The sequence below is a fragment of the Cebus imitator genome, unplaced genomic scaffold (genome assembly GCF_001604975.1).
Source record: "Cebus imitator isolate Cc_AM_T3 unplaced genomic scaffold, Cebus_imitator-1.0 Scaffold430, whole genome shotgun sequence".
NCBI classification, from domain to species: Eukaryota; Metazoa; Chordata; class Mammalia; order Primates; family Cebidae; genus Cebus; species Cebus imitator.
In genome coordinates, this window is record NW_016107745.1 from 997,796 (window position 1) to 1,010,826 (window position 13,031).

Consider the following 13,031-nt stretch of genomic DNA (forward strand, 5'->3'; position numbering starts at 1 on the left):
CCAGTAAATAACTTCATTATTTTCTTCAAGACCTTCCCATAAATCATTTACCTGAACAACAGACTGCTCAATCATCAATCAGCTTTCTTCTCAAAACAACAGATTCTGAATCCGGTCAAAAAGTTCACTTCTCAGGTCAACAGATCACTCAACTGAACAAATCCCTTCCTTATCAAAATAGTGTTTACTTGTCAAGACTTTAAGACACAGACCTTTATTCTATTAATCCTAAACTTTTATATCACAAACTTTGCCTACAAGATTCCCACACTGAAAGATCTCTTATGACACTCAAGGCTAGTTCCCAAAACCACATAAATATCAGCCATTAACATTCCTCTCCCAGAGACAACACTAACACTGTCAAGGTGGTGCTCTCCCATACGGTATTATGTCATAAACTCAGCTTTGCTTGATATCAACAGATTATTCAGTTTTTGTGGTACACTTTTCACCAGTTGGCAGTTGACAATCCTAGAAGTCTACTAAGATCCAATAGGCACTTTCGCTTCCACAGCTAAGATCTTCAACTTAGAAATACCAAATTCTACTGAGACCTCTTTTAGCCCTTCTCTTCAGGGGTCTCTCTGGCTGTAACGGTGAAGTGGGTCTCAGTATTGAGACTCGGCTCCAATTTCCTTTGGTTAAGCTCTCAATCACTGAGTTACCTTGTCTTTTAGAAATGCAGTAAGACTTTTAGTAATCTATTAATTATCTGATCATGAAAATTTGTATGCCAGGGAGAAATCTGTCTCATTACTAACAATACTAATATGTATCTGTCACTTTTTAAGGGGAGTCTGTAAAAGAAAGTTCCTAGAAACGTGAACAGACATAAGCTACTAAACCCATTTTTGAGGCCAAGCCCAAATACTCACAGGTTCAGCTGTTCTCACTGTACCAACATCCTTACAGTAAAAACTTTGCCCTGGGTCACTTATCAAAATATCATGAAAACGTTCCTCAGGTTGGTTGGCTGGTTTGTTTTCTTCATGGGAGAAATTTTCTCTGGGAGAAACTGCCTCCAAATCTTTCATCTTTCTAAAATTGTGGATTTGTCCAGTCTTCAGTTCGAAATTACCAACTATGAGCATGAGACCCAAAGAAAAATTGCACACAAATAATATATTTGATCAACACTGTCAAACTCATGGATTTATTTCAGTCTAGGTTCATGTTCTCCTCTAAGTTATAGTCAAGCTTCCTAGGTGTATTCATACTAGAATTTTAAATTGTACACTATTTATCTAAACAGCATGATTTCACCAAGGATATTTTACATTTACAGTGGCAACTTTGGAGACTTTTTATATAAATTAAACTGTTTGTTTGAAAGGTACCTTAGAATGGAAAGAAGCAAAATCCCACACATCCAATGGTCCATATTTCCTAAATGCTATGAAAAAAATTATTTGATTCTAAAAATTGCTTCCTTAAAAGATTTGCTAGCCAAGGCAAATTAAAAATATAAAATGTTAAAACCATTTGCCTTTGAGATGCCTTCACATCTGAATTTAAAAGAAACAGCATTTATCCTACTATTCTTTATCTCCTGTGCTATGTTCCTCCATCACCCTCAGACCTCTATTCTTCCTTCTGCCTACTTTCCTTCTCATCTGACCCGCTAGAAACAAAAGTTCAATAACTTCTTAAAGGTAAATTCCCTTCGGAATGGGACAAGTGCCATGTGGTTGCTTTTTATGCTCTGGTCTGTTTATTTTTAAGCTTCTGGGCTGAAAACCACTGCCAGAGACTTTCCAAAGCCTAAACAAGATAAACAAGTATTTGCAGAAGTAGTTAGAATTCTGTGAACTCCAACCTAATCCTTGTACATTTTCCTTTATCAATAAATGGTATCATCAAACACTGACTTATGAAAGTCAGAAATCTAAGAAGCTTTCTTAACATTGTACAGCTAAGTTCCTTTCAATACTCTCTGATTTCGGTCTTCCTGGCTACTTTTGCCTAGCTCCTGGAATTTAAAAAAAAAAAAGAGTAGAGATATTTTTATTGGGATCTTGCTAATTTTTAAATTACTCTAGGTAGAGAACATCTTTACAGTATCAAATTTTTCTCTATGAGAACACATTACAGTCATGCATTGCTTAACAATGGGGATACCTTCTGAGAAATACATCACTAGGCAATTTTGTCACCATGCAAACATCATAGAGTATACTTACATAAATCTATATGGTATAGTCTACTACACACCTAGGCTATAATGATATAGCCTACTGTACCTAGGCTATAAACCTGTACAACATATTACTGTACTGAATGCTATAAACAATTATAACAAAATGATAAGGATTTGTGTAACATACCTAAACAGAAAAAGTACATTAAAAAATAGATAATATAATCTTATAAAACTACTATTTGTGGTCCATCGCTGGCCAAAACGTCATCACACAGCACATCTTTTCCGTTTTTCAGGTCTACTATTCCAACATGAATTCTAAATATCTGTCTAATATCTCTATTACTATCACCCTCCATTACTACTGCCCCTATCTAACCTATCATTTCTCACCTCAACTATTCAATAGGCTACTAATTTGTCTACCAGCATCAGCTCTTTTCCCCGAGCAATTCATTTTCCATACTGCAATTCAGTGAAATATTTTCAAAGGATAAATCTAACCATGTTACCTTGCTATTTAAAATCATTTCATTTGCTCCCATTGTACTTAGGACAATTACCAAAATTTCCAATATGGCCTAAAAGACTTAATCCCTACCTGCTTCTCCAAGCTCAATTTATACCAAGTACATATTCATGTCTTTACTTCCAGCAACATCAATCTTTTAGTTGCTTAGCCACAGAACCTTAATAAATGCTATTTTCCCTTTTCTTTTGCATGTGCTCTTCCCTCCCCCTTTCACGGAGTAAACTCTTATTCATCTTCAAAGCTCAACATCTTTAAAATATCTTTTCCATTCTCCTCAACCAGGTCAACCCATCTTAGTAATATAATGTCAAAGCATTATATATGTCCTTCATGATATTTATCACAGTTCCAAGTACATACGAATGTTTGTGATTTTGTTATCATTTCTTCCTCCTTCACTACCATGAAATATCCATGAGGGCAGAGATAACTTCTTTTTTTGCTAATTTTCTATTTCCAGCATAATAGTCAGCCACATAATCTTTTTTAAAGGGAAAAAGAGATATTAGGAGGGAAAAGGAACAGAGTATTATAAGTGTGATAGAAATGGCTGGCTGTCCACCATAATTCAGCTTTCCCTCCTCCAGAGTAGAACTGTTGCTAAGAAGCAATCTTTGCATCTAGGTGAAAGAATGTGATTAGCTATTGGCAACAGAATGTAGGCAAGAATGGTGTGTCAATCCCAGGCCCAGGCTTTTAAGTAACAGATATGCCTTCTCTGTATTTTCCATCATCTTCCACCATGTGAAAAAGACAGCAATGCCACAGTGTGAGCCAAAGCCATAAGATGGGTCACTGCATGAAGAAAATAGTATATACAGATCAAAGTATCTTCAAATTAATTATTATGTAATTAAAAACTAAATTTCTATTATATTAAGCTTCCAACAGTTAGAGGTTTATTGGTATACCAAATAGCATTAGCCCAATGAGTTTACAAATTGTTATCTTAATGTACTAGCCTTAACAGAAATTGATATATGCATTGGCTTATCAGTTGGGAGCAGGCATATGGGAACAGCTATTTTCAAATAGAAAATTTTAAATGGCTGTAATGCAGTGGCAAAATATTTAATAAAACTATAGCCTACAATAGCTTGAAAGGCAGATCACATGGGTTTCAAGCTTATAATTCTAGGGAAATAAATTGAAAGAACAATATTTTGTGCTGGTTTTTATTTGTATTTAGCAGGGATATTTGTCAGTTTTCACAATGCTGATAAAGACTTACCCAAGACTGGGAAGAAAGAGAGGTTTAATTGGACTTATAGTCCCACATGGCATGGGAGTCCTCAGAATCATGGTGGGAGGCGAAAGGTACTTCTTACATGGTGGTGGAAAGAGAAAAATGAGGAAGAAGCAAAAGCGGAAACCCGTGATAAACACATCAGATCTCATGAGACTTATTCACTGTCACGAGAGTAACACGGGAAAGACTGGCCCCTATGATTCAATTATCTTCCCCTGGGTTCCACCCACAACATGTGGGAAATCTGGGAGATGTAATTCAAGTTGAGATTTGGATGGCGACACAGCCAAACCACATCACAAGGGATTTCAAGAAAGTGGTAAGCTCATATGGAATCAATCTAATTGTCCATCAACTGATAAATGGATAAAGAAAATGTAGTATGCACACACACATACAATGGTATACTATTCAGCCTTTAAAAAGAAAAAAGTCGCGTCATTTATTATACAACAACATGCACGAACCTGGAAGACATAAAGTTTGATAGGCACAGAAAGACAAATGTCACATAATCATGCTTATATGTTATATTAGTCTGTTTCCACACTGCTATAAAGACATACCCAAGGCTGGTAATTTTTAAAGAAAACAGGTTTCGTTGACCCACAGTTCTGCATGGTTGGGGAAGTCTCAGGAAACTTACAATCATGGCAGAAGGGGAAACAGGCACATCTTATATGGTGACAGGCAAGAGAGAGCATGCAACAGCAGGAAAAACTGCTTATAAAACCATCAGAACTCATGAGAACTCACTATCAGGAAAACAGCAAGGGCAAAACTGCCCCCATGATCCAATTACCTCTCTCTCAGCAAGTGGGAATTGTCCATCTCTTGACACGTGGGGATTACAATTCAAGATGAGATTTGGGTGGGGACACAGAGCCAAACAATATCACATGTGGAATCTAAAAATCCAAACTCATAGAAGCAGAAAACAGAATGGTGGTTGCCAGAGAGTTGTTGTAGTATAAGAAGAATGCAGAGATGTTGGTCAAAGGGTATAAAGTTTCAGATAGACAGGATGAAAAATTCTGTAGCTCAACTTTACAGCATGATGATTTTAACTAATAATATATTATATACTTGAAAATTGCTAAGACAAATTTGTCTTAGGAGAAAAAATCAGTTGTTACATTCAGTAATACCTTACATGGTAGTATTTCCAAACTTCAATCATTCACAGAGCACCCTCATTATTTTTGCAGTATTTGCATATATTTTATGTTCTTTTCCTTAAATTCATTTTCTCTTCATTTATTTACTCACCAAGATAAATGAAAATCCAGTATCATACATGCATGATAGCCTTACAAATAGAGTGAAAATAGAACTCACCATAATAAATGAAAATCAAGTATCATATGCTTTACGTATATGACAGCCTTAAAAAATACAGTGAAAATAAAACTCACCACAACAAATAAGTACATGAATATGTTAAGTAGCTTAATCTAATCATTCCACAACGTATACATATATGAAAACAGCATGTTGTACCATAAATATCTAAAATTTTTGTCAATTATACCTTAATAAAGCTGGAGAAAAAAGAAAAGGTGAGAAGCTCAGGAAAGAACTCTTTTGCCTATGCAAAGTATACACATTCAAAGAACTCATGCAAGGTCCCACTTTTCTAGAAAATGTTCTGCGAGCACTCCTGGCTTCATGGCTCTTTTCCATGTAGAAATCCTATAGTGTTCTATTACCTGAATATTTATTAACTAACTACTATGTGCCTACATGAAAATAATCCTTTTTTATTTTCATGTTTAATACTGCAGATATATTTATATGAAAATCTACCTCTTCAATACAAAAATAATCCTGTGAACTTCTCACCAACTGTCCTCCAAGGGAAGCCCTGATATTAAGAAATACAGAGATGGGAGTAGGAAGGAATTAAAGTAGTTGAAATGCAGCTTTTGGTGGAATTCATTTGGAAGAGAGGGTTCTTAACATCTGTCTTTAAATGAACCAGCCAACTTACAGCAGGATTATAGCTACCTTAGGATACAGATTAGTACTTTCTCTTTATTCTGTATTTGTATAGATTTGGTAGATTTGGTTTACTTGTTTTCTCTTAATAATCCACTTACACAATATACATATGTTAGGAATTACTACTATATGTCAGACAATATGCTAGGTACTACCAATTATTATCAATAAGCAAGATCAGTAGGTCCTTTCCATATTGTATATGTGTGTGTATAACAAAGACCAATGTATACGATGCATAAATTTTAAATGTCAGGGTGGGGCTGGACTAGGTTAATCATGCCAGGTCCACTCTCCTCTAGTGACAGCCTTAAAAAAGAAACAACTCTCTATATAAACACTATACAGTAGCATCCCCAACTTTTTCAGCAGCAGGAACTAGTTTTGTGGAAGACAATTTTTCCATGAACTGGTGGGTAGGGGGAAGATGTTTGGTTTCAGAATGAAACTGTTCTACTTCAGATTATCAGCCACTAGTTAGATTCTCATAAGGAGCACACAACACAGATCCCTCATATGCACAGCACAATAGGGTTCACACTCCTATGAAAATCTAATGCTGCCACTGATCTGACAGGAGGTGGGCTCAGGCCATAATGCTCCCTCACCTGCCACTCACGTTCTGTGGTGTGGCCCAGTTCCTAACAGACCACAGACCACTACCCCTCTGTGGCCTAGGGGTTGAGGACTCCTGCTATACAGGGACAGCCCTATCTATTTAAGTGCTATATTCATAGTCTACACCAGTGGCTCTCAATTATGAATCTTTAGATAGGTGGCAAAAGAGATAAATAAGAATCACCCAGAAACTTGGTAAAAATAGAAAATTCCAGCCTTCATTCTCAGCAATTTCAATTTACTACGCTTAGCATAAATTTTTATGAAGTTTCACATAGATGATTCTGACACTGGTAGATTTGTGTCCCTAAACAGTGCTTTGACTCATTATGTAACTCTCCTGTGTTTCTTTTATCACAGTTAAAGTATGACAAAGTATTATGGTATTCAGTACCAGTAACACAAAACAGTTTAATAAACAATGATATTTTAAGAAAAGCTTTGGTTTTTCTTTTGTTTTGTTTTCCCACATATAAAAACACTTATCATCAAGATGCTTTCACCTAGGGACAGAAAAGATAAGCTGTAAGACAGTTCTTCTCAAAAATGTAGGACGTGGACTACAGGTGATATGGGAAATAATATGGCATCCAAAATGATTTGAGAAGATACACAGATTATTTTACATGGCACATGAACATACATGAAATAATACTGAATCACCAGAAAAAATGTATTATCTTTTCAACTCCCTTTGAATACAAAATCCTCAGTTTTAGCTACTGGTATGTCTCTTATACCTCTCTATCATTGATTCTCATTTTAAGAAATGGAGAGTATGTTTCAGAGCCTTTAGCAAAACAGTATCTAGCCAAAATTTAGAAACATTGCTTTATTTTTAAGGCTATTGTACATGTAAACCATGTGATACTGGATTTTCATTTATCATGGTGAGTAAACAAACAGAAAGAAAATGAATTTAAGGAAAAGAGCATAAAATATATGCACTACAAAAATTATGAGGGTGCTCTGTGAATGACTGAAATTTGGAAATATAACATCTAAGGTATTACTGAATATAACAACAGTTTTCTCTCCCTCATGCACACACATAAACATACACTAACATATTCAATAATTAATGCAAAAGAATAACCAAATGCCACAAAATAATTTTAGAAAGACATTAAATGTACTGCTTGACAAAGTAACCAAAATAACATTATATATCATTGTTTTTACATTTTTTACTAAACGAATTTGATAATCCCTACCTGAAATACATATATGTAATATACTCATGTTGTTGTCTGAAAGCCAGAATAATTATTATTCTACAATTCATTCCACACACCTTATAATCCTTGGGTCGGTAGCAGCCAAGATGAGAATGATCTGAAAAAGGAAGTACAAAACAATTAAAGTTTTGGGGCTTTACTCATTACTTAAAGGAATCAATTTTCAAGAATCAACTTTTAAGTATTACAATTTCTGTTATACTGACAGAAAAGAAAATAAGAACCAGAGACAATCAGCTTGCACCTTCAAGAGAGTTGATCAGGGGCATTTTGTACTCCCTTCCTCCACTAAGAAAAACCAAAAGAGTGAGTAGATAATCACACACTGAAAAGATCAGCCGAGAGAATACTGGAATTCAAAAGAAAATTGACAGGCAACACCTAAAGCAAGGAAGGAGAAGGAAGCAAGACGGCCTGTTCAGCGAGGATTGGTACCCAAGCGATACGTCTCAATATAGAAAAAGAGTAAGTGAGAGACTCTCAGCTGTCCACATTATCACCACAGACCCCTGCAATCCCAGCCCACTAAAGAGCCTTTCATCCCTTGTGGGCCCTGAAACTAACATAAGGAGCTGCTGGGAGACTGTACCACAGCACTGCCCAAGAGAGAAGCTTGCCCTGGGTCCCTCACATTCCCTGAGACCTAAGTAGCTACAGCAAGGTACCACTGCAGAACTCCCTGCCTTACAGACTGCAAGCTGTCCTGGAGCCCAGTAGCAGCAAGGCTGAAGTACAAGAGAAGCACAGGCTACTGCTCCTAGGACTTAGCAATAAGCTATCACAAGCTACTGGATGTAGGGCTCTATTAGTCCATTTTTACACTGCTGATAAAGACATGCCCAAGAATGCGCAATTTACAAAAGAAAAAGGTTTAATTGGACTTATAGTTCCATGCAGCTGTGAAAGCCTCACAATCATGGCAGAAGGCAAGGAAGTGCAAGTCATGTCTTACATGGATGACAGCAGGCAAAAAGAAAGAGCTTGTGCAGGGGAACTCCTCCTTTAAAATCATCAGATCTCATAAGACTTATTCACTATTACAAGAAAACAGCACAGGAAAGACTTGCCCCCATAATACAATTGCCTCCCACCAGGCCCCTGCCACAACACATGGGAATTCAAGATGGCATTTGGGTGGGGACACAGCCAAACCATATCAAGGTCAGAGACATGACTGACTCTTTGGGACTGCAGCACAAATGAGATGCCATTCTAGAACCCTTCCCCCCATAGACTGTACACTATCCTGAAGCCTAGCAGCATTGAGGCTGAGGCATGAGTGCCACTGGGGCCGAGGTTCAAGTGGTGTACATGCTCCTCACCTGCCAGCTAGGGTACTATCACAGACAGCAGCATTGTCTCCAGCTCCAAGTAGCAGGGCAGAAGTACAGATACTACTTCCAAAACCCAAGCACCCCCTCAGGGGCCAGGGGACCACTCTGCCCCTGCCTACCACAGCCAGCACTTGTTTACACCATCAGGGAGCCTGAGGCAAACAAGACAGGCCCAACTCTGCCCCTCCTCCTCCCATGCCAGAGCACATAGTTTGAGGGCCAGAAGACTGCCCAGCCCAGTCCACCACTAATAGCACCTGAACACTCCCCCACAGGGAAAGAAGGTTGGGCCTCTTCTTTTTAAAATGTGATTATTTTTAAAAAGAAGAGCTCCCCCGCACAAGCTCTCTCTTTTGCCTGCTGCCATCCATGTAAGATGTGATTTGCTCTTCCTTGCCTTGTGCCATGATTGTGAGGCTTCCACAGCCACTACCACCAGAGCCAGCATTTATCTGTACACACCACCTTCAAGCCTGAAGACTGGCCCACCTAGACAACCTCAGCCACTGTCAAAAACAGTGTGCACTACTTGGGACTCAGAGGATCATCCTGCCACTGTCACAGTCATCACCCATGCCACACTGATTACACAGGGTAGCCAGGGGTTTGAGAACCTGTCCATCTCTGCCTGGCCCATGATGGCTACTATTAGCATCTGAGTAAGCCAACTAGAGGCCCATGAATCAGTTCACCAGGACCAGCTAACATTGCTGCCAGCACACAGCACTGTGGAGCCCAAGGACAGGCATGGTCAGCTCACCACTGCCACCACTGGGACCCAAAGACTAGACTACCTAGTGTCCAGTCCTCAGCAAAACTAGAACACAGCCTCCACTAATAATTGCACACTAAGGTAATGAACAAATCTCAGATACCACTGATGCTGTTTACAAAAAAAAAAAATCACAGAGACTATACCACTGCATACCCCCAGAAAAAGGCCAAAGTGCCCTACCCAACCAGTAACAGAGATGCATCTTCAGGAAAAAGTCCTCCCATACAAAAGCAAATTCAAAAAACTGGAACAAACAGCTGACATATCAAATGTTCGGACATCAATGTAAGGATACAGGAAAAATGAAAAGCAAGGAAATATGACACCTCCAAAGGAACAAAATAATTCTCCCAAAGCAGATCTCAATCAAAAAGAAAGTCATGTACAGAAGAGGGGTTGGACTGTGATTCACTCTTATTTTTAATTTTTGAAAAGCATTTGAAGTAAATTGAATCTTACATTATGTAGAGAAGTTAGCCTTGTACAAAATACTTTAATATTTCAGCTGATTTCTGGTATGGTTCAGGGCACCTAGAAGATATTTTTTGCCATAAAAAGATGCTGAAGAATTTACTGAATACAAACTAATGTAGGTCTTTATTTATTTTCTGGATAAGGTGGTTTGGTAAGGTAAAATATAGAACCACAGAATGCTTTTGAGTGATACATTTGAGTGAGAAAGTAGAATTTTATGGTTCTGATTTTTAAAAAATTGATACATAATATTTTAGATATTCACTGGGTATCTGTGATATTTGTTACATATGTGGATTGCATGATGATCAAACGAGAGTAGTTAAGTTGTCTTATCACTTTGCGTATTTATCATTTATTTATGCTGGGAACAATTTAAGTCCTCTCTTCCAGCCACTTCTTTTGTAAAGTGTCTGTTCATATCCTTTGCCCACATGATATCATTCATTTTATGCCCTACTTATTTTATTATTCCATTGCATGTACCACATTTTCTTTATCCATTCATCTACTGATGAACACTTAGGTTGATTCCACATTTTGGCTATTGTGAGTAGTGCTGGCAATATCTCTTCAATATACTTATTTCCTTTCCTTTGGATAGATATCCAGTTGTGAGATTGTTGATTATATGGTTGTTCTATTTTTAGTTTTACATTCAAGTTTATTATTGATATGTGTGGTTTTATTCCTGCCATATTGTTATTTTCTGGTGGTTTTATATATTCGTTTGTCCTTTCTTTTTCTTTCATTGTTTGTCATTGTGGTTTGGTGGTTATCTGTGGTTGTGCCATGAGTCCTTTCTCTTTCTTATTTGTGTGCTTGCCTTATCATTGAGTTTTGTATTTTCATAGTGATACATGTCATTCCTTTCCTTTCAGGTTTGGAGTTCCCTTGATCACATCTTGTAGGGCTGGTCTACTGGTGATGAAATATACATGTCATTTTCAGGAACATGAATGGAACTGGGGGATCATTATTTTAAGTGAAATAATTCAGGCATACAAAGACAAATATTGCATGTTCTCGTATGTGAAAGCTAAAAATATTGTCACATAAAGTAGAATAATAGATACCAGAGGCTAGGAAGGGTAGGTCAGTAGGGTTGGCTGAGGAAGAGCAGTAGCTTAACAGGTACAAACATAGATTAGAAAATAGGTATACTCTGTTGTCAAAGGAGAGCATAGAAACTATTGCTAACAACAATGTAGCATGATCACAAGTAGTGGCAAAAATGAAAGAATGAGAAGGACATCTGGACACGGTGCCTCACACCTGTAATCCCAGCACTTTGGGAGACCAGGGCAAGAGGATCTCCTGAGTTCAGGAGTTCAAGACCAACCTGGGCATCATGGTGAAACCAAATCTCTACAACAAAAAATAAAAATTAGCTGGGCATAGTGGTGCCTGCATGCCTGTAGTTCCAGCTACTAAGGAAGCCGAGGTGGGAAGATCATTTGAGCCATGGAGGTTGAGGCTGCGGAGTGCCATGTTACACCATGTGCTCCAGCCTGGTAACAAAGCAAGACCTTGTCTCATAAAAAAAAAAAAGGACAAGGATATGTTAACTTTGAAAATTAAGGTAATAATTTCTGTAAGTAGTACGTATTTCCTTGCAGCTATCATTATATTAAAAGTTTCTGTATGTTAAAGCACTTGTATGGCTTCTGCATTCCACAAACCATTTACAAACTTACTCTGATTTGCACAAGTTAATAATTTTATTTCTACAAATTAACCTATTACTTTGATCTGGGGTTTCCCAATGTTCATATTTAATCACCCTCACCATCAATTAGTCACAAACTATATTTCAAATGTAAGAAATAAAGGAGATGAAGTCATGGTCCCTGGTTGTGAAGTACTTACAATCTATTTTGGTTAGGTTATAACCAAAGTTGAACAACAGCAGTATAAAGAACAAACTAAGTCCAAATGGTATAACAATTATAATATTAAAAGTTGTACCAGACAGTAATCTCTCAAGGTAAGGCCATCAGGAAAAATTTCCTCAAGGTAAAGAAACCTGACATGGGCATAATCATTTAGAAAGTAGGAAGAAAAAAAGAAATAGATCAGATCTTGTGTGTATGACTTCGGACAACTTAATATCCTTCTTTAAACCTCAGGCTTCTTCATCCATAAGAAATTCAAACAAGAGGAATATGTTTAAAAGCAAACAGAAATGAATGAGGTATTTTCTAATGAGGATTTTAGATGATGATTACATGTTATTTTATTCAGAAAATATTAAAATGTTACCAGTTACTACTGTCTACTCAAGAAATGACCTATTAGGATGTGACATGTTATTTCTATTTTACCCTGTGACAGTTAATCATCTGATAAGGGATTAATGAAAGTTCATAAAATATTACAATTTTATATAGAAATGAGACCCATAAAAGAATCTTCAAATGTAGAGAAGGTTTCACTAAGAGGAGAGACAGTCTAACATGTTTACTAAATTCCTAAGCAAAACGTAAAAAGAAGCCAGGATAATGTCCTTGATTTTCTCTTCAAATACCAAAATAACTAGATAAAGCTTATACAAAGCCTTGCAACGAAATAGGAGAGGACACAAACAGATGGAGAAACATTCCATGTTCATGGTTAGGAAGAATCAGTATCGTGAAAATGGCCATACTGCCCAAAGTAATTTACAGA

The 13,031-nt window shown here is 37.2% G+C and overlaps 1 protein-coding gene across 4 annotated transcripts in view; it reads right to left on the reverse strand.

Moving 5' to 3' along the window:
• Positions 1 to 13,031, reverse strand: part of SPATA6 (spermatogenesis associated 6) — a 159,423-nt gene that overhangs the window by 70,035 nt on the left and 76,357 nt on the right. For all 4 annotated transcript variants that reach the window (XM_017510099.2, XM_017510098.2, XM_017510097.2 and 1 more), the window contains one exon: positions 7,838 to 7,878. In XM_017510099.2, the coding sequence (XP_017365588.1) occupies positions 7,838 to 7,878 (41 nt within the window). The remainder of the gene's footprint in view (positions 1 to 7,837; positions 7,879 to 13,031) is intronic.